The sequence below is a fragment of the Hemitrygon akajei genome, chromosome 13 (genome assembly GCF_048418815.1).
Source record: "Hemitrygon akajei chromosome 13, sHemAka1.3, whole genome shotgun sequence".
NCBI lineage: Eukaryota > Metazoa > Chordata > Chondrichthyes > Myliobatiformes > Dasyatidae > Hemitrygon > Hemitrygon akajei.
In genome coordinates this window covers 99,819,626-99,842,794 of record NC_133136.1, presented here as the reverse complement: position 1 = coordinate 99,842,794, position 23,169 = coordinate 99,819,626, and the positions used below count along the sequence as shown (strand labels likewise).

The 23,169-nt window shown below is 39.6% G+C and overlaps 1 protein-coding gene across 1 annotated transcript in view; it reads left to right on the top strand.

Moving 5' to 3' along the window:
- prss12 (serine protease 12) overlaps positions 1–23,169 on the top strand; it is a 144,075-nt gene that overhangs the window by 17,741 nt on the left and 103,165 nt on the right. Inside the window, exons 3-4 of the mRNA XM_073065160.1 lie at positions 5,268–5,446; positions 7,345–7,495. Coding sequence (XP_072921261.1) covers positions 5,268–5,446; positions 7,345–7,495 — 330 coding nt within the window. The remainder of the gene's footprint in view (positions 1–5,267; positions 5,447–7,344; positions 7,496–23,169) is intronic.

Sequence of the window (23,169 nt, the reverse complement as noted above, 5' to 3'; positions counted from 1 at the left end):
GCACTCCAGTTTCCTCCCACAGTCCAAAGATATACTGAGTAGGTTAATTGGTCATTGTAAATTGCCCCATGATTAGGTTAGGGGTAATCGGGGTTGTGGGGTCACTGGGCAGTGTGGCTCAAAGGGCCTACTCTGTGCTCTATCATTAAATAAATAAAGTCTTTTTGATTTCTATGTGGGGAAAAAGGTAATCAGAGAAGTACAGAATCAAGTGTTTGTGTTTTCTTACTGTGTGCTATATCCCCTAACTCAGTAGCATGCTCAGGTGCCCAGACAGGCATATCGGTGTCAAAGCTGATAAGCAATATGTTTTAGAATGTAACGTTCATGATTTTGCATTACACATGCATGGCTCACACTCAACCAGAAATGATATTACTGTACATGAGAGTCCACCTTCGTGAGTATCAGTAAGAAGGGACCTGCAGAGCAGAAGCCCAGGACCCCACTTTAGATAATGGTGCAGTGTTTCTGTCCCTGCTCAATCAGACTGCAAGCCTCAGCTCCCTTCTCAAATCTGATCATTACTACAAACCTTTCACACATTGTGATACCCACATTGCCCTAACCTGACCTTTGACATCTGAGATGATAGAGTCACCTTCATTTTCTACAACTCATCAAATTGCACAACACCTGACTATCAATACAAAGCCTTTCACTATATAACTTTTCAAATTATGTGTATGCAGTTACGGTGAAGGATAGATGTCAAAGTATAGAAAACATGATTTACTCTATCATAACTAAAAAGATTTTTAAAAAGTTTGTGATGTAGAAACTGGCACTGAAATTTTATGGATAAGAGAGTTTTCAAAATTCTGAAAAGCCAGATGCAATGAAGTTTTGTTTTCAGTCTGCCCACTGATAATATGGGTAATTGATTGGCATGCTATAACTGGGAAGAAGCATAATGAAAAATATTATTCCACATGTGGTATAAAACATTTTTATTTAAGATTCAGAGCTTTTGCTTAAGGTTAGGATTGGAAATATAGCAATTTATTATTTGCCAATCACACACCAAAGATTGCCATTGACAGCAGGCAGCAAAGTTAATGGTGCATAGAACACAGAGCAGCAGGCACAAGTACTGGCCCTTTGGCCCATGATTTGTGCTAATTAAACACTTTACTAAATCTATTCCTTCTGCCTACACAATGTCCCTCCATTCCCTGCACATTCGCGTGACTATCTGAGACACAAGATACATAATATAAAAACATGGCTAATTATTTATGTTTCAATATAATTTTAAAACTTCAATTCTAATTCTAAGGTGATAATTTGGGACCCATTTGGAAATGGAAATGCTAAAGTGTGAAGTGACTAGAGAGATTTTAAAAAATAATTTAACAACATCTTTATTTGAAGTTTCCAACTGAAGCATCATCTTCTTGCATCCCTTGAAATAAAAGCTTTAGAAATCAAGGCATGACAATGTGATAAATGAAAACAAACAATATTCATTAGAAGTCAAAAAACATGAAGAATTAATCAAATTCTTACCATCTGCTATTAAATTGGATTAAGACCTATCCAGGAACTGTGGACATCTATGTCAGGAGCAGAAATCACATTGATCAGAATCAACAACCTGAACAAAATACCTGACCTGAAGTCCAACACAATCAGCACCTGTGAATACTCTCTTGCGTCTCTGTCAGCAGAGAAGCACAGCTAGTCTGCTGAGATGACCAGGAGATCCAGGAGTTCATTAACTGCAAACCTTTCTTGGATTGGAGGCTCCATCTTGTCCCAAGGGAAAAGAAGCAGCTTCATAGGCCACCAACAAATCTGTGACCTAATGAACAGATATTGGGAAGAAAGCAGACTGATGGTTCAGCAACCCCGATGACTGAGGCACACACAACTTCTTCACTGTCGCCAAGGCTATCTATAAAAGTTCATCAGCATAGAAGCAGGTCCTGATGAAGGGTCTCAACCTGAAACGTCAACTGTTTATTCCCATCCTGCTGGACCTGCTGAGCTCCTCTAGCACGTTATGTGCATTGCTCCTTCGGCTAACTTATCCATGTGATCAAGATGCCTGTCTGAGATAGTCCCATTTGCCCCTTGTCCCTCAAAACATTTTTTATTGATGGTCAATAAAAATACAGAGGAAGTCAGCTCCGCCAAAAAGTAAAGCATTTCTGAAGTGTGAATCTGTCCTTGACCCATGTGCCCACTACAAAGCTCTGGATCAAGTCTCTTCACCATTCCAAACTAACAAGAAGTCAAAAGGACCAGCACTTTTTCTTTCCCTCCTTCTTTCATTATATCTGCCAAAGGCTGGCTTGCATCAGCACTTTGGTCTTTCAGTCATTGTAGTCAGGCTAGTCGATCGTCCACGTTCATCGTAGTACAGCAACTCCTCATACTCAGCCACTGTCACTGTTGCTCTACTGAAATTAACTGGGCAAAGTGTTTCTCTGGGAGCTTGGTTTCTCTGTGAGGAAGAGAATCTGGCTGCTTCTCTATTTAGTGCAAGCATCCCCTTGCCACTGCATTGGGACTGGGTCATTGAGGATGACAAGGAGTAGCCAGAGACCCTACCTGAAGGCAGCACCAAGCCTGCAATAAACATTAATTGTTTACTCTTTTCCCTAAATGCTGCCTGGCCTGTTGAGTTCCTCCAGCATTTTGTGTATGTTGCTTTGGATTTCCAGTATCTCCAGATTTTCTCGTGTCCAGAATTTGTAATGCCTTGTATTTCACCACAACTGCTGTCTATTAATCTTAGCTTGTGAGTGTAAGGATTAAAACGAAATTGTTAACTTTAGTGGTGATTTGTCTTTCTGTTTTTTCAGACGAGGTAATATTTTCATTTACTCTGCAGATTGAGCACCCCTTATCATCCAAAAATCCAAAGTCCGAAAACCTCCAAAATCCAAAATGTTTATGAACACTGATATGATGCTACTATTGGAAAATTGCGCAAGGCACTGGGAAGGTTCCCAGGGAATGCACAGGTCTCTGCGCACCACAGACAGTCCATAGAAGTGACTTCACATATGCTGAGTGGAGTAACCTGTTGGTGTCAATTTGTTTTCAGCAATCATCATGCAGTACTCACTGTAATTACCCTGTGTTTTGCCCTTATTCTGTGCTGTGAAGATGTTGTTGAAAATGTCAGAAAGGCCTGCAGTTACACCAATGGGTAATAGTGAAAAGAAAAAAGAGGAATCCTTTATGTTTATCTATAGCACAGAATGTCAAGTTGTTGGAAAAACTTGACAGCTGTGTAAGTGTGAAGCATCTGAGAGAGGAGTATCATGTCAGAATGATCAACGTCTATAATCTGAAGAAACAGAAGGACAAACTGTTAAAGTTTAAAGTAATGAGCAGAGGTTAATGGAAAATAGAAAACCATTGCATTTCTTCCCAAGGAGCTTACGAAGATTCAGCATGACATCTAAAACTTGATGAACTTCTATAGATGTGTAGTGGAGAGTATATCAACTGGCAGAGAAACACCAATGCTCTTGAACGGAAAATCCTACAGAAAAGATATGGATACAGCCCAGTCTACCACGGGTACAGGCTTCTCCACCATTGAGCATATCTGCATGAAATGCTGTCACAGGAAAGCAACATGCATTATCAGGGACACCACCCAGGAAATGCTCTCTTCTTGCTGCTGCCATCAGGAAGAAAGTGCAGGAGCCTCAGGACTCTCACCTCCAGGTTCATGAACAGTTGTTATTCCTCAACCATCAGGTATTTGAACCAAAGGGGATAACTTCACTCAACTTCACCTGCCCCATTACTGAAATGTTTCCATAACCTATGGAATCACTTTTAAGGACTCTTCATCTCATGTTCTCAATATTTATTGCTTATTTATTATTATTATTATTTATATTCCTTTGTGTTTTCACATTTTGTTGTATATTGCACACTGGTTGAATGCCCAAGTTGGTGTCGTCTTTTATTGATTCGGTTATTGTTATTATTCTATAGATTTATTGAGTACACCCACAAGAAAATAAATCTCAGGGTTGTAAATGGTGACATATACAGTATATACTTTATTAATGAATTTGCTATGAACTTTGAACTTGAAAAATATTGAAGTTTTTAGTTTTCATTACATTTACCTGTAATTAAATTCAATCTTTTGTTCTTATACCTTGTATAAACCTAAAAAAAGTAAAATACAAATACAGTGCACTGTAACCTTATAATCAAAATATGGCAAAGGCTGAAACCCTGCCATAGTTTGTTGTTAAACAGCTAATTCAGGTATCCTGCCAACACTTTTTTTACGCTGCAAACATTACCTTTTTATTATATTTTTAATTATATTTATGTATATTATGTGAAAGAATAAGACTGCTTACCGGTAGAACATAAATTTAGAAGTCAGGAAAATTGGTGACGTTCTCCTGGGCAGCCAAGGTATTGATAGTCTATCTTTCAGTGGTTTAATGTACACAACACATTATTGTTTCGGGACAAAACTATTAAAACTGTTATGCAAAACTATCTTCAGAGTTTATGTATAAGCTTTATATGTAATATAAATGGTTTTTGTGTTTAAAGGGGGGGGGGGTCCCATCCCAAGCTATCTCATATATATACGTAGATGCGAATATTCCAAAATCCGAAATCCAAAACACTTTTGGCTCCAAGCATTTTGGATATGGGGTTTTCAACTTACCGTACTTATTTATTCTTGTTTAATCATTTTCACATTTCTTTGGTTCTGCACATCTAATTGTAATTTAAAGTTATTAAAAGTAGAAAGTGCTCAACAGGGCAGAGAAGAAAGGGAAGTACTCCATGGCGTTTCATCAGTAAATTAAAGTTGTGTGTTGTATGCTGCATTTGCTTCATCATCCTTTGCAAGCATTGATCCCACTTTCTCATGCCCTTGCAAGAAAGACAATAAATTTCACATCAGTTACGACAGTGATAATGAACCTGATTCTGATTGATGTGAGTGATGGGTCCACTTTTTTTTGATGGGCTGGTTGGTGCATCAGTTCTTCTTTTGTAAAAGCCTTTTGCAACTCCTTTTCTTCTGAAGGTAAGGTATATTTGGACTGTGATGACTAAGCCTGTTAGAGCTTTCTCATACCAAATGAACCATGGAATTTGGGAATAATGCTCCAAAGTTTATTGAGTTAGACAGTTTGAAACTTGTATGCAAATTCAGACTCCTTATTAAAGCCACACTGATAGTATGCACTAATCTATTTAGGTGATGTTATTTGAATGGTTGTTCACATGTCAATAACTTTGTATCTTTTCATTCTGTTCAGTCAAAGTGGCAAAGCCAGTCAGATCATCCTTTCTGGCTTGGCAATGGCTCCCATTCACTGGAGTAACATCCAGTGCCGGGGTGATGAACACAGTATATTTGAGTGTTCAAAGGAGACCAGGAAGCACGGCAACTGCCTCTACAAACGGGTGGCTGTGGCTACTTGTTACCCTCCCAAAGGTAAGCAAGTACAGTATTTGTGAGCTCACTTAATGATCAGTTCCAATAAATTTTCAGAAAAATACCACCCTATGCTCTAATACTTAAGTGGCCAAAATATAGACAAGATCAAAATGATCTCAGCATCTTTTTATATCCAATTACTCATTGATGACATTGCTGGGAATTAGAACACATTTCCATTACAGTGGATTCTGATTAATTGGGCCATCAGATAATTGCACCAGCCACTTATTTAGGACAACACTTAAAGTTGTCCCAAACTAATTAAAACTAGTCAAGAAGATTGCCAGGATTCCCTTTGTTTATTTGGGACATGATGCTGCTTAATTGGTGCGGGAGACTGTTGCCGAACTGTTGAATCTATGGAATGCTCTGCCTCAGAAGGCAGTGGAGACCAATTCTCTGGATGCTTTCAAGAAAGTGTTAGATAGAGCTCTTAGAGATAGCAGAGTCAAGGGATATGGGGAGAAGTCAGGAACGGGGTACTGATTGTGGATGATCAGCCATGATCACACTGAATGGCGGTGCTGGCACGAAGGGCCAAATGGCCTACTCCTGCACCTATTGTCTATTGTCTATATTGTCTATTGAACATTGTCTAGCTAGAGGCAGTCACGTGCACTTGTGTGGTTTTTAGAAGCTAACTGTGCTTAGAGTGAACAGTTAAATAGTGTCAGTTGCATGTGTTTGTGATTTTTGCCACTAATAGTTGGCAAGAAATAAGCAGTAAGCTGATTTAAAATTGTTTTACTCACTGGCAGTTTTGAGCATTCAGGCTGGGAAATGGCTGGGAGTGAAAATGTAATGGTTTCACTACTTGAACAAGTTAGGACCTATGAAGAATTTGAAGATATCGACGGTCATCTTGAATGTTACAATGAAAATAAAGATTTGGAGGATGCAATGGTTGATAGCATTGCATGAAGGCAGTCCACCATCTGCACTAAGTGTATGTGCTGATTTTGTTCTTTGTGTACACTGGATGAATTCCTTCATTGATAACTATTAGGAACTAATATACAGTTTTGTAGTACTGTAGTAGTATTGGTAATGTTCTAATTTGTTCTGTATCTCATTTACATGCGTAATCTTTTCACTCAGTTAAATGGTAGTTAGTCCTTTTTATACCTTTTTAACGATTTCCATGAAACTTCGGCTAATTAAAGCTGCAGCATAACTGGGACAAAATGGACTAGTCCGGATGTATCGCCATTAATCGGAGTCCACTGTATATCCAATCAAATTACTAAGCATTTTCCCCTGAACAGCAAGAGTCTGCTCTGCTCACCCACTTTACAATTAAACGTTAATTTAGCTCTCATAAGCAACAGGCTGACTTCAGTAGAATTTAAAGAGCAAACCCGAGGAAATCTGCAGATGCTGGAAATTCAAACAACAACACACACAAAATGCTGGTGGAACACAGCAGGCCAGGCAGCATCTATAGGGAGAAGTGCTGTTGACGTTTCGAGCCGAGACCCTTCATCAGGACTGACGAACTGACTGACAAAGATGAGTCCTGACGAAGGGTCTCAGCCCGAAACATCGACAGCGCTTCTCCCTGTAGACGCTGCCTGGCCTGCTGTGTTCCACCAGCATTTTGTGTGTGTTGTTGGCTGACTTCAGTGTTCATTGTTTGCTTACTTACAGAAAGTTGCTACCAAATAAATGAAAAGTTAATGAAAAATCTTTGAAAAGCTAAGCTTCATGCAGCTATGGACTTTACAGTGGGAAAATTAATTCATTTACTTAGTACAGACAGTTAAACCATGTTAAAGTACCTTACACCAATTTGTTTGCCTGTGAAGGTACATCTCAGAAACAGAAAGATTTTTTTAAATTTATAAATGTTAATAGATTATTTATTAACAAAACATCTTTTGGTTTAACTTTAGCAGCTGTATTTGTTCCAATCCGACTGGTTGGTGGCAGCTCCGAATATGAAGGCCGGGTGGAAGTCTACCGTTCTGGGCAATGGGGAACTGTGTGTGATGACCACTGGGATGAGGCAGATGCTGAAGTTGTCTGCAGACAATTAGGCATAAGGTTGGTGAGATTTCACTGCTGTAATTAGATTATGATTAAAAGTGAAAGGATGATTCAGTTCAAAGTCACTGCACAACTCTGCATTAATGTCCTGATATATATTTCCTATTGACTTAGAAGTACTAGAAGCACCTGGTGAAAGGCAACGATGGCACATGACCTTAAAAGGCGGGGATGATAGCAAAGCAGAGATGGCTGAAGTTTCTGGGAATAGTTCACAAGTCGCAGGATAGATATGTCCCACACAGGAAAAAGTTTTCAAATGGCAGGAGTAGGCAACAGCGGCTGACAAGGGAAGTTAAGGGCTACATAAAAGCCAAGAAAAGGACATACAAGGTAGTCATATAAGGGTCTTTTAAGAGACTTTTGGATAGGTACATGGAGCTTAGAAAAATAGAGGGCTATGGGTGAGCCTAGTAATTTCTAAGGTAGGGACATGTTTGGCACAACTTTGTGGGCCAAAAAGCCTGTATTGTGCTGTAAGTTTTCTATGTTTCTAAAAGAGAATGGGAAGTTGGATGATTGGGAAGTTTTAAAAATCCAACAAAGGGCAACTAAAAAAGCTATAAGAAGAGAAAAGATGAGCGCAGACTGCCAATAATATAAAGCAACATACCAGAAGTATTTTCAGTTATATAAAGAGTAAAAGGGAGGTGAGAGTTGATATTGGACCACTGGAAAATGACACTGGTGAGATAGTAATGGGGGACAAAAAATGGCAGATGAACTGGAATTTAGAAGAATGTGGGGGGATCTCATTGAAACCTACTGAATGTTGAAAAGACTAGATAGGGTGGAGGTAGTGAAGGTGTTTCCTATGGTGGGGTTATCCAGAACTAGAGGACACAGCCTCACAACTGAGGGGCAACCCTTTAGAACAGAGGTAAGGAGGACTTTTTTTAGCCAGAGAATAGTAAATCTGTAGAATGCTCTGCCACAGACTGTGGGTATGTCTGTGGGTATGTTTAAGGCCAAAGTTGATCCAGGATCAGGCATGATGGAATGGCAGAGCAGACTTGATGGGCTGAATGGCTTAATTCTGCTCCTCTGTCCAATGGTCTTACGGTCTTGTATGTTTTGTACACAATACTGAACTAATATAGTACAAATCTTTAATGGGATATGTACTTGCTATCAACTCCAACAATTAATATGCACCTATCAAAGGCACCATGGTGGTATGGTGGTTAACACAATATTATTACAGCTCAGAGCATCAGAATTCAGAGTTCAATTCCTGTGCCGTCTGTAAGGAATTTGTATCTTCTCCCTGTGAATACATGGGTTTGCTCCAATCCTCCATTTCCTCCCGTAGTTCAAAGATGTACCAGATAGTAGATGAATTGGTAATTGTAAATTGTCCTGTGATTAGGCTGGTGTTAAAGTAGTGGGTTGCTGGGCAGCTGGTTGGGCCAGAAGACCCTGTTCCATACTGTATCTCTTAAATACATACATACAGTATGTGTATAAATAAATAAATAATCGACCCTAGGAAAATGGCATTGACTTCTTGAACTGCTGCAGTTTTTGTGATGAAAGTAATCCAAGATTGGTTTGTAAGGTCTTGTGGAAAATTGAATAGTGAGGAAGGAGTGATCATTTATTTCATAGCAAGAAGTAAATTGAATTCTACAGATCCCATATTACCTGATGTAATGCACACCCTTTTCTGAAATTTATTCTTTCCAGCACTTTATTGTTTAATCGAAAGTCCAAAGGATGTAGTAATTAATTCCATGAGCTCCACTAGGTAACTTCCCATCATCTTTGTGAATGAAGTAACAAAATAGAGTAAAATTCTTACTTTCTTCTCTACTGAATGCAATGGACAGTATATACAAAAGGCCACTGCTCACCTTCCACTATCACTAACCATTGCAGTTAGTTCTTTATTTTCCAGTTTTGGGCATATTAAAAAAACAGCCGGGGTCGTGACTTAGTTGGTTCAGTAGGTTTTATGCAATACTTGCTTCCTGAGAATGGTAATTTTTTTCTAAGCAAAAGCTGGGTGAAAGACGTTGAGGAGGAAAGGTAATTTCCTGGCTTTCACTGGAGTGGGAGGAGTGGGAAATGACTACAGCAAGCACAGCTGAATGGAAGGAGCATCCTGGCCTTCCGTTTCCCTTCAGATTGATGGCTGGGCTTTCCAAAGACATGAGCACCCAGAAAAACATGGATTTGACTGAGAGTACAACTTCTCTTTTCTGTGTCCTGCTCTTCTATCAATATCCTGTCCATTCATGGTGAGAACTGTACCAAGATTTCTCTGAACCTTTATTTCACCTCCCGTGTAATTGCAATTTTTACACACAACAGGAATCCCAAAAATGCAGGCTAATGTCACAAGCACCCATGCAATATTATAGGTTCCAGCATAGAAATTAATTTCCATCATGAACTACAAGATCTTTCATTGGAAGAATGCCTGGGTCAGCTATTGGATCAATGTGTGTATGCTGCCCAGACAGAGAGCAGGCTGCTTTAATTATACGGCTGCAATGCAAAATGAAGATTAGTCTGTGTGTGACTCTAAACTGGCCTGCACAGTTTAACTTTTGACATCTCTGACATAGCATTAATCGAAGCACAATATAGACATTACTGCCTCCTTATACTAAAAATATGAAATTCTGTAGATGTTGGAAATCCAAAGCAGTATACACAAAATGCTGGAGGAACTCAGCAGGTTAGGCAGCATCCATGGGAGTGAATGTTTCGGGCCAAGACCCTTCATCGGGATTGAAAAGGAAATGGGAAGATGCCAGAACAGGCAGGGGAGGGAACAAGGATAGCTGGAAGGTGATAGGTGAAACCAAGTGCATAGGAAAGGTAAAGGGCTGGAGACGAAGAAATCTGATAAGAGAGGAGAGTGGACCATAAGAGAAAGGGAAGGCGGAGGGGCAACGGGGAAGGTGATAGGCGGATGAGAAGAGGTAGCGGCCAGAGTAGGGAATAGATGAAGAGGGGAGGGGGACCGAATAGGAACTGGAATTTAAAGTTTGGCTACCAGGAAGTTCTGCTTTTGGACTGGAGGTGTTCAACGAAGCGGTCCCTCAGCTTATGTTGGGGTCTCACCAATGTAGTAGAGGTCGCATCATGTTCACCGGACTCAATCGATGACCCAGCAGATTTGCAGATGAAGTGTTGCCTCACCTGGAAGGGCTGTTTAGGGCCCTGACTGGAGGTGATGGAGGAGGTGACTACGCAGGAGTAGTCCTTTGGCTGCTTAAATGCTCAGAGGGAGATGAGTGGAGAGGGACAAATGGACAAGGGAGTCATGGAGAGAGTGATCCTTGTGGAAAGCAGAGAGCGGAGGGAGTTACATTTTGTGGTAGGATCTCTTTGGAGATGGCAGAAGTCATGGAGGGTGATGTGTTGGATGTGGAGGCTCATGGGTGGTAGGTAAGGACAAGAGTAACTATCACTGTTATTGCAGTGGGAAGACGAAATGAGCACAGACATCTGGGAAACGGAGGAGATGTGGGTTAAGGCAACATCAAACCTAAGGAACAGTTTTTAGGATTAAGGTTAGTTTAAATTGGCACAGGTACATTGAAACATATAGTAAAATGCATCAAATCAAATCAACGAGGATTGTGCTGGGCAACCTTCATGTGTCACCATGCTTCCAGTGCCTACATAGCAACCCACAAATCAGTAACCCTAACCATACGTTTTTGGAATGTGGGAGGAAACCAGAGCACCTGGACAAAACTCACAAGATCACAAGAACATGCAAACTTCTTATAGACAGTGGCAGGAATTGAACCCCAATCTTACAGATGGCTGCAATAAAGCATTGCACTAACCACTACGCTACCGTTCTGTATAGCTGGATGGAAGTACATCCCACAACTCCGACCTTCAAAGTTATCAAAGTTGTTACTTTTGCACCTCTGTCTCAAATTTCCCTGTCAATGAACCTAATAATGGAACAGGCAGAACAACTATACAAGGGCATGTAGCTGAGCATGTGAGATAGAAGAAGAAAGTCCTTAACTCCGAGTGGAGTCATTGGGACACCGTTGCGTACGGCGTCTTGTTTTTACGAGGCCGAGTTGCTAGCTCAATGCTCAGCTCAGCACGGATGGAAAGCATGCAAGGGGAGCATATGAAGACTCTGCATTATTTCATCAGACAATCATCATCATGTTCATAAATATTGAAGATCATTCGTATACTTCATTGCATGGGAACCAACTACACTTTCCCCATTTCTTTGTCAACTCAATTACTATGCATGCTCTTTATTCCATGTGTTGTGATCAGCTATTTCCCTGATCAAGCAGGCTCTGAATAAGATTGAAATAACATGGAACTATAGTCAGTGGCCACTTTATTAGTAATACCTCTGACCTGCTCGGTAATGAAAATAGCTAATCAGCCAATCTTGTGGCAACGACTGAATGCATAAAAGCATGCGGAAGTAGTAAAGAGGTTCATTTGTTCAGATGAAGTGTCCGATTGGGGAAGAAATGTGATCTAAATAACTCTGCCAGTGGAATGGTTGTCAGTGCTAGACAGTGTAGCTTGACTATCTCAGGAACTACCAATCCCCAGTGATTTTCACGCACAACGTCTCTTGAGTTTACAGAAAATGGTGCAAAAAGCAAAAGGAACATCCAGTGAGTGGCAGTTCTGTGGACAAAAATACCTTGTTCATGAGAGTGGTCAGAGAAGAATGGCTACACTTATTCAAGCTGACAGGAAGCAAGAGTAACTAAAACTTTGACAAACTTCTATAGATGTATAGTGGAGAGTATATTGACTGGCACGGAAATACCAATGTCCTTGAACGGAAAATCCTACATAAAGTAGTATAGCCCAGTTCATCATCGTTAATGCCCTCCCCACCACTGAATACATCTACACAGAGAGTTGTCTCAGGAAAGCAGCTCCACCCAGCTCATGCTCTCTTCTTGCTGCTGCCATCAGAAAGGTACAGGAGTTAACAGGTTCAAGAACGGTTATTATCCCTTAACCATCATGCTCTTAAACCAAACGGGATAATTTCACTCAACTTCACTTGCCCCATCACTGAATTGTTCTCACAACCTATAGACTCACTTTCATGGATTCTTCAGCTCAGGTCCTTGATATTTATTACAGATTGATTTTTTATTATTATTTCTTTTTTCTTCTGTATTTGCACAGCTGTTGTCTTTTGCACACACTGGTTGTCCACTCTGTTGGGCGCGTTGATTCTATTATGGTTATTGGTTTATTGAGTATACCCCCAAGAAAACAAATCTCAGGGTTGTATATGGTGACGTATATGTACTTTGAAAATACTCAACAACAAATTTTTTTGGAAGTGTTGCTTCCTCAGAAATCTTCTTGGTTATGATAGACTGTTTGAAGCTGAACACAAATATAATTTCAGACTACTTGTATCATGTAGGAATTTGAAGAAACAAGAAATGAACCTTTATTGAATATAATGTGTTTAATTGCATAAGTGTGCTAATGCTTTGCAATAGTTCAACAAAGCTAACAATGTTTTGTTGATGATTTTCATTTATACTCTGTGTCTGAGGCTTCTTGCTTAAGTGGCCAACAATAATCAGCCAGCATTGATGGATTTCAATTTCCCTGATACCATCTCTCCATGACGGCAACGTCCTGGTAAAACCTTTCACCATGTTCGCCACTAACAGCACCAAGATTTGCAGGGATTTCTGTTTAAATGGGAATGCAGAATGTGAAGCTTCAGTAACATGTTTCACTTCATAGTTTTGTATGCTTGAAATATGTTGTTAACCAGCTACACCAGTTTGGTGCTCTATCGTTGCCAAGAAAAATTTTAACATCCTTGAATGTCTTCCATGCGATTTTCTCTGGTCCCACTAGAAATTCTTCAAATTGCCTGTCATTGATGACCTGTTTGATTTGTGGATCAAAAATGCTTTTCTTAATCTTAGCATCGGTTAGTCTGATTTGAATTATTTTGGGTAGGTGGGGGGGGGTGGGGTTTGGGTTCAATGTTCTTGTTGCATTTTTGTATGTGGCAGGATTGATTTGGCGGCTGATGTTCTTGCTGTGTGTTTTTGTGCAGGGGAGAAGGGTTTGCGGGTTTGATGAGTGTGTGTGTGTGTGTGTGTGTGTGTGTGTGTGTGTGTGTGTGTGTGTGTGTGTGTGTGTGTGTGTGTGTGTGTGTGTGTGTGTGTGTGTGCGTGCGTGCGTGCGTGCGTGCGTGCGTGCGTAAGGGTGGGCTTGCTGTTTCTCTTTGAACAACGTCTGTGGTTTTCTTTGTTTCGTGTCTCTGAGTATACGTACTTTGATAATAAATGAACCTTTGAATTGAAATAACATGGTGTGTGATAGGGGAATTTCATGGTTATTTTCATGATCAGCAGCCCAAAATCCATAAGATACACCCAAAAGTATTCAGGAATAAAATCTTTGATGTCCAGATAATAAATTTACATTCAACTTTGAATTTACTTTGAAATAACCAAACATTACAACAGTGATATGCAGATGCACATTTCTGAACACACAGCATGTTGAACCTCGGGTTACAGTAGCAAAAGACCACAAACGATCTCAGGCATACACTTGGTCACTTTATCAGGTTTAAGAGGTACCGAATATCAAAGCCACTGAGTATTTGTTTATTTTACTTTGCCGTTTATCATAAATAGATGAAAAATTAGGGGTATAGAAGCATGATTATTCTTCATTGGTTGAACGCAAACCAGTCTGCTAATTAATCATTTCTGCACCAAGTGCTAACTAAAGCATTCATTCATTTTATGCTTTCAGAAAAGAACTGAAAAGTGCAACTCTTTTGCATTGCTTAAACCTCACTTGCACTTTGTTTTTTGATGGTAATAGTCAATTCTTTATATCTTGTTCTCTTTTGGTTCCTTCAGCTGTCTTTGCTGTTCCACAGGTTGTGCTAGAAGTTTTGTTATGATACCATTTATTTACAAACCCCATTTCCAGAAAAGTTGGGATATTTTCCAAAATGCAATAAAAACAAAAATCTGTGATATGTTAATTCACGTGAACCTTTATTTAACTGACAAAAGTACAAAGAAAAGATTTTCAATAGTTTTACTGACCAACTTAATTGTATTTTGTAAATATACACAAATTTAGAATTTGATGGCTGCAACACACTCAACAAAAGTTGGGACAGAGGCATGTTTACCATTGTGTTACATCATCTTTCCTTTTAATAACACGTTTTAATCATTTTGGAACTGAGGATACTAATTGTAGTAGATTTGTAATTGGAAATTTTGTCCATTCTTGCTTGATATAAGACTTCAGCTGCTCAACAGTCCGTGGTCTCCGTTGTCTGATTCTCCTCTTCATGATGCGCCATACATTTTCAATAGGAGATGGATTTGGACTGGCAGCAGGCCAGTCAAGCACACACACTCTGTGTCTACAAAGCCACGCTGTTGTAGCCCGTGCAGAATGTGGTCTGGCATTGTCCTGCTGAAATAAGTATGGACGTCCCAGGAAGAGACGTCGCCTTGATGGCAACATATGTCTCTCTAAAATCCTAATATACGCCTCAGAGTCAATGGTACCTTCACATACATGCAACTCACTCATGCCGTGGGCACTGATGCACCCCCATACCATCACAGATGCTGGATTTTGCACCTTTCGCTGATAACAATCAGGATCATTTTAATCTTTAGCACGGAGAACTCGACACCCGTTTTTCCGAAAACTAGCTGAAATGTGGACAAATCTGACCACAGCACACAATTCCACAGTCTTTCGGTCCATCGGGCCCAGAGAACTCGCCGGCGTTTCTGCATAGAGTTGATGTATGGCTTCCCCCTTGTGTAATACAGTTTCAAGTTGCATTTCTGGATGCAGCGACGGACTGTGTTAAGCGACAATGGTTTTCTGAAGTACTCCCGAGCCCAGGTGGCTATCATTTTCACAGTAGCATGACGGTTTCTTAGGCAGTGTCACCTTAGGGCTCGAAGATCACGTGCATTCAACAGTGGTTTCCGACCTTGCCCTTTACGCATTGAGATGTCTCTGAATTCTCTGAATCTTTTCACAATATTATGTACTGTAGATGTTGAAAGACCTAAATTCTCTGCAATCTTGTGTTGGGAAATGTTCCTTTTGAACTGACTGCCAATTCTCTCACAAATTTTGGCACAAAGGGGTGAGCCATGACCCATCCTTGCTTGCAAAGACTGAGCCTTTGATGGACGCTACTTTTATACCTAGTCATGATACCTCACCTGCTACCAATTAGCCTGCTTAATGTGGAGTCTTCCAAACTGGTGTTACTTGAATATTCTGTGCACTTTTCAATCTTATTTTAACTCCGTCCCAACTTTTGTTGAGTGTGTTGCAGCCATCAAATTCTAAATTTGTGTATATTTACAAAATACAATTAAGTTGGTCAGTAAAACTATTGAAAATCTTTTCTTTGTACTTTTGTCAGTTAAATAAGGGTTCACGTGAATTATCATATCACAGATTTTTGTTTTTATTGCATTTTGGAAAATATCCCAACTTTTCTGGAAATGGGGTTTGTACTTTTATTATCAGGAAAGGAACCACGATGTTCTGTAATAAGTCTGTTTATTTTCTAGTTTGTTTATTTTATTCAGTTGGAACACAAATATCAAGGATGCAAAAAGATTTTGAAATATATGCTGATGAAAAGAAGCAACAAAAAGCGATTGGGTGAGATTAGAACTAGAGGTAATAGGTTAAGGGTGAAAGGTGAAATAGTTAAGGGAGTCTGAGGGGAACTTCATCACTCAGGATGGTGTAAGTATGGAAGGAGCTGCCAGTAGAAGTGGTAGATGGGAGTTTGATTTCAACATTTGAGAGAAACTTGGATAAGTGCATGGGTCGGAAGGGTATGAAGGACTGTGTTCCATGTGTGAGTTGATGGGACTAGGCAGAATAAAGGTTTGGCATGGTCTGAATGGGCTGAAAGGCCTGATTTTGTTCTGTAATCCTCTGTGACTCAAGAGATAAGAGATTACCCCCTTCTAAAGTTGCACTGTCTCATCCTCTTAGATTTTGGACACCATTTGAATTGATTTTCTGTAATTAGTTTTATAAGCTGTACCCTGAAATTTATAGTTTGAGTTTGGCTATGTTAGATTTGCATCATTACCTTAGCCAGTAACTGAGTGGCTGGACAGAGTAAAGACACACCAGTGTTACAGCCCACATTACTAGATAATATTTAGTATGGAGTCCAAATCAGGAAAAGAATTTCAAATATTCAACCTATTAACTTTTCGAATACAATCAGCTTATTTTTTTCACCAGAAGTGAATAATGGTTTTGAGAATAGATGCCCTTTTTCCTGTTGTACACAGTATGTCTGGTAATTATTCAAAATGCAGATGTTCAGAAGATGATATATTATCACATTTGTGCTGCCTATGTATAGTCCGATGGCTAAGATCTGATATCTGAACTGTCACCCGCATCAACATAACCTTAACTCTTTCACTATCATTTACTTTTCTACTTACTGTTTGTTCATTTTCTAAAGAACTTTTCAACCAGCCATTCATGTAATGTGCAGAGAAGTATTTATGTGCTTAGAAGAAGCTTTAAGAAACCAAATACACCACAGATAATTAGGTTCACAATTCAGTGGGAAGTGAAGCCAAAGCCCCAAGTTTGGGACTTGCCTCTCTAAATCTCTCTTCCTTTCTATATTTTTCACCTTTTTTAGGTATTCTTTCTCTTTGACTAAGCCTTTCTTAATCTAATATCTCCTTATTTGGTGTCAAAAAATGCTCCAGTATGGCATCTTGTAATGATTTTTACCCAAAAAGTATTGTATACATATATTGTGGCAATTATTAGATGGCAGTGCACTGTTACCAAAGTGCCTAGAATGGTCTTGTTACACTTTTCCCACTGGAGGTATAACCCCTGTTATTTCTTAATGTGGAAGGCAAATTCATTACAGATGGCAATCAGAGTTACATTTCATAGACAGATTCCTAACTGTAATTGCAAATAATATCACTCTTGCCTACAGAGTCTCAGCTCTAAGTGGAAAAACCAATAATACTTGAGGAGACTGTCCATGACTGGCTTCAAAATACAGAAAACTCTTTTTCAGTGGATTATGTTAAGGGCAGGATAACTGCTGTTCCTGGTTCTTCCATTTAAAAAAAACTCCTCAGATTTGGTCTTCTTTGTCTTCTGACCAGTCACACTCCTCCAAACTGTATCCCAGTGACAGTTCAAACAGCCCTATTCATGTTTTTAATAATTCTCTACAATCTTCGCGACTTGAAAGAGCTGCTGAACTCCTAGTGGTTACTTAATACTAACAGTTCACTGCTTTCAGTTAAAGAAAGTATGTGAAGCAGGTTTGGGCTTCTAACCATGTTGGATTAATTCCAATGCTGAATTTGCATCAGACATTTACATTGTACCTCATTAACACCACTTTCTGACCTTGGAATGAAACAATCCCTAAAGTCACATTTAAATGCATGCACAGCTCACTTTCTGTCTGTGAAGTTCTTTTTAGAAATGACCCGGAGATAAAACCAAATGTTTTTGGCTGTGGCATCTTATGAGGAGACACAAGAGACTACAAGTAGAGGTTAGCGTAATGCTTTGCTGGAGGAACTGCTGGAGGAACTTATCAAGTCAGGCATAACCTGGGATGGGAAATGGTCAATAATCAACATTTCTGAACAAGATCATTTATCTGGAATCTGAAATGCCGACTGTCCATTCCCTCCACAAATGATGCCTTACTCGTTGAGTTCCAACAGCAGTTTTTTTTTGTTATGGCATGGAAAGAGTTCTCCTATATTTCCTTTTAACAATGGAGAAATTGACTGGTTGACATTTTACTCTGCTCACTGCTAAATTAATGCCATTTTAAAGTGTTTGTTCCAGAACTGCGCGTTTAACAAATATTACAATGGTTTAATTGAACTGTTATGAATCATAATTTCTTTTGATTGGATTCAATTTATAACCTGTAATTATTATGTTGGAATAAAATAATCAGTAACATATACTAAGTTGAAACTTGGTGTTAATGCAATCCTTGGAGACCCTCTTTTGTTACTCTCAGTATTATAGGATGTAGCAGAGATATAATGCTAACTTGTCATTCCAAACACACTTCATGATGTCGCAAGTGAAAATTTATGTTTATTAAATAAACATTCATTTGAAGTTTTAGCACTGGATAATACATTAGTGAGCAAAGTTAACTTATTTATATCAAATGCATGCATACACAATTATTTTCTTTCTCAACTTTTCCTATCATGCTCTCCAGAGTCACGTGTGTATGTAAATATAAATTATTGCTTTGAGAATACAAGGCATCCAACTTGATGCAGTAACAATTGGTGACATGACATCCTCTAGCTTATATCCGGAAAAATAACTGGCATCTACTGTATAGTAGAACATACGAACATAAGAATTATGAGCAAGTGTAGTCCACTAAACCTGCTCCACCATTCATTATGATTGTGGCCGGTCTTATCCTTCAGTTCCATTTTCCGGTACTATCTCCATTTCATTGATACCCTTAATAACCAGAAATCTATAATTTTCTCTTTTGAAGACAATCAATTCCTGATTTTTCACAACCCTCTGAGTTTCAGAATTCTAAAGATTTAGCATCCTTGGGTGAAGAAATTTCAGTCCAAAGTGGACCAACCTTATTTTAAGACCATGTCCCTAGTTTCATATACCATATCCAGGGGAAGCATCTTTCTGGCTGTTAAACCCTTTAGGAATTTGGTAGGTTTCAATCAATTAACCTCTCACTCTTCATACAATCTTTAACAGTGTAAATCTTTCTGAAGTGTGGAAAAGCAAAACTTCATACTAATCCACAGAACCGGAGAATCAAACTTGGCAGAGAATCAAAAGGTTGAGCAACAGAATTGATTTTAAGAAGTGCTTCAGGCGGAAGGGGTAGATAAGGAGAAAGATTTATGGAGTAAACTCCAGACCCAAGAACCCTGGAAGCTGTCTGCTAATGGTGGAGTAACTAACATGCAAAAGACCAGAACTGAAAGAGCAAACAGCTTCAGGAGATTCATAGAATCACATAATGTAATAGAAATAGAGGCCATAGAGGGAGATGAAAATGGTAAAATTGGTATTTCGTCTAAGCAGAATTCATTTTAAGTACATGTTAAAACCTAAACGGTGGAAGTTTGGATGAGATTTTGGAAACATTATAAGCAAGAATGAGTATTAAACTTGTAGATGAGCCGAGACAAGGGAGGGGATCAGGAATGTTACCAAGTGTAAACAGTGATCTTAATTTTGGAGCATACATAAGATTGGAAGTTCAGGTCAAAGTCAGGATGCCAAGGATGAGAAAGGCCATATACAACCCTAGATGTTAGCTAAATAGAAGGATGAAATTGGTGTCCAAGGAAATGGAGCTCACACTGGAGTCTAAAGATATTGGCTTTAATCATCCCAATATTTTTAGCTGCATGAAATTTCTGCTCTTAAAGTACTTGATGCTAAACTAGCATCATAAATAGATTAACAGAACAAAGACCATCATCCTCAACCTCAAGGGATAGCCACGGCTAAACTAGCGGTCTGAACATTTATAACAATGAGAGAGAGAAGGACCTGTTGAATTCTGTCAATAGACAGGACTGTTGGATTTTGTTAGTAGGCAAGTAAAACTTAGCATGCTTACAGGTGACATCATCAGTGGATATATTGCATATGGAAATTGGAAGGAACCAAGGATAGATCATTTGGGAATTTCAGAAGTAAAAGGGAAAGCCATTGCAGATAATCCACAGTCCCTGTGCAGATGGATTGGAATGGAATCAGGTGAGAATAATCCACCTTGTCTTCTTATGGATACAAAGAATTATTGAATAGTAGACCGTAAGACCACAAGGCATAGAGCAGAATTAGGCTATTTGGCCCACTGAGTCTGCTCTATCATTCCATCATGACTGATTTATTTTTCCTCTCAACTTGAATCTTCTGCCATCTTCCCTGTCCTTTGACACTCATACTCATCAAAGTCTCTGTTTTAAATATACCTAATGTCTTGCCCTCCCCAGTCATTAGTGGCTAAAGAAACTCCTCTTCATCTCTATTCTAAAGGAATATCCTTCAATCCCACAGTTGTGCCTTCTGATCCTGAGCTCTCCCAATCTGTGAAGCATTCTCTCCATGTCTACTCTCTTTTATTTATGTAGAGATGCAGCAGGGAAACTGGCCCATTTGGCCCAATGAGCCCAGAGCACCGAATTATATCCATGTGACTAATTAACCTACTAATCTTTGGAATGTGGGAGGAAACTGGAGCCCCCAGAGGAAACCATGCAGTGACGGGGAGAATGTACAGACTCCTTACAGCCAGCGGTGGAATTGAACAGGGTTGCTAGCACTGTAACAGCGTTACACTAACTGCTAATCTACCATTCTGCCCTACACTCCATCTAGGCCTTTTAATATTCAGTAATTTCAATAAGATCCCCCCGCCATACTCCTCATAAATTTACCATTTCATTCCCGGGATCTTCTTGTAAGCCTCCTCTGGACCTTCTGTAGTGCCACATCTTTTCATATATATGGAGCCAAAAATTGCTCACAATGCTCCAAGTGTGATCTGATCAATGCTTTATAAAGTCTCAGCATTACATCTTTGCTCTTCTATTCTAATCCTCTTGAAATGAATGCTAACATCACATTTGTCTTCTGTCTTATTATTGACTTAAACTACAAGTTAACATTTGGGAATCCAGCACATGGACTATCAAGTTCCTTTACACCTCCAATGTCTGAATTCACTCCCTGTTTAGGAAGGAGTCTGTTCTTTTATTCTGCCTATCATGTGCATGACTATGCATTTCCCTACACTGTATTACCACTTACCACTTTGCCCATTCTCCTAATCTGTCCAAGTCCTTCTGCTGACTCCCTGCCTCCTCAATACTACCCTCCTCTCCACCCATCTTTGTACCAGCCTGAAACTTGGCCACAGGCCATCAATTCTGTCATCCAGATAATTCACATATAATGTGAAAAGTAGACCTAACACTGGCCCTTGTGGAACATCACTCGTTACCAGCAGCCAATTCCTTGTCTTCAGCCAGTAGGTGACTATTTAGTGCAAATCTTTAAGAGGTATTCAGCAAGACCGTACCTTAATACTAAATATAAAAAGAGTATCTCTAATGTTGGGAGTGAAAATTTCCTAATTTTGCATGGCAACAAATGTCTTTCTCCTGATGAAGATATATGAAGGTTCAACTAATGATTTAGAGAACCAGATTAAAATTCCCACCAAAGCAATTATGAAATTTAAATTTAGTTAAATAAACCTGTTTTCAAAAGAAATTGACATCCATAAAACTGTTGGAAAATGGTAAAACTCATCAGCAAGAAAATTTCAGTGGAAAAAAGTTACAGTTGGTATCCATTCTAATCAAGATGGCGCCTACGTACATCACTCCCACTGTCGACATCTTCTGGATTGACCATAAAATCATATATTTCACTTCTTTTATATCTTTTACATTTGTTTTTCATCTTGAATGTGATTCTGGAACTGTTAGAGCCTGTGATTTGCAGCTTGGAGATGGTTTAGTTGTTTCACCGCTCTATTGTCTCCATAAGAATTCCAGGAGACAGAGGCAGTGTGCACAAATCTCGTGTTGAGAAAGCTGCCGGGTGGATTGTGAGCCAATGTTTAATTCCATTTTGCTGATTAAAGCTTCCATTGTTCACTGATTAAAGCACCAAGGGAGCTTCAAATATTCAGGCAAATTCAGAAGGTGAGCGCTGGGCTCTCTGCCATATGACGCTGGTGGGATCGCTCTGCTATCGGAAAGGAGAGACTGTCTTTTGATCACTGGTGGGATCGCTCTGCTGATGGAGAGGGGAGACTACCTTTTGATTGCTGATGGAGAGGGGAGACTGCCATTTAATTGCTGGTGGGATCGCTCTGCTACCGGAGAGGGGAGACTGTCTTTTGATGGGTGGTGGGATCACTCTGCTGATGGAGAGGGGAGACTGCCTGTTGATCGCAGGTGAGATCGCTCTGCTGATGGAGAGGGGAGACTGCCTTTTGATTGCTGATGGAGAGGGGAGACTGCCATTTGATTGCTGGTGAGATCGCTCTGCTGATGGAGAGGGGAGACTGCCATTTGATTGCTGGTGGGATCGCTCTGCTGATGGAGAGGGAAGAACCTGCCGCTGTGTTTGGAGAATTGTTACCCAGGTTCTCAATGTTTTGAATATGGACTTGGACTATGGACCTTTTTTCAGTCTTAATTTTTCTTATATTCTGCGTTTTCCAACTGATCTTTCTTGGTTTTTTGTGTGGGGGAGGGGGATTTCAGGGTTGACGACCGTGTTGCTGTTCTTTTTCTTGGTTTCGTGGCTATCTGGAGAAGAATAATTTCAGAGTTATATATTGATAATAAATGAACCTTTGATCTATATTTGATCCTAGGTCCCTATCAATGTCATTAACTCATAACTGCTGTGGCCTGCAAACCACTCAGTTCATCTAGGTTTTCGAGACAGGCAGTGAACCCTTGTGAATTTGAAGGCAATTCCTGTGCCCTTATTACAAAGGCTTTGAGCCTTTTACAGATGAGAATTAAAAGCAGGTGTAAAAATTGATAGTGTGGGCTGACAAAGATAGAGAATGGCGTACCACGAAACAAAGAACATTCGAT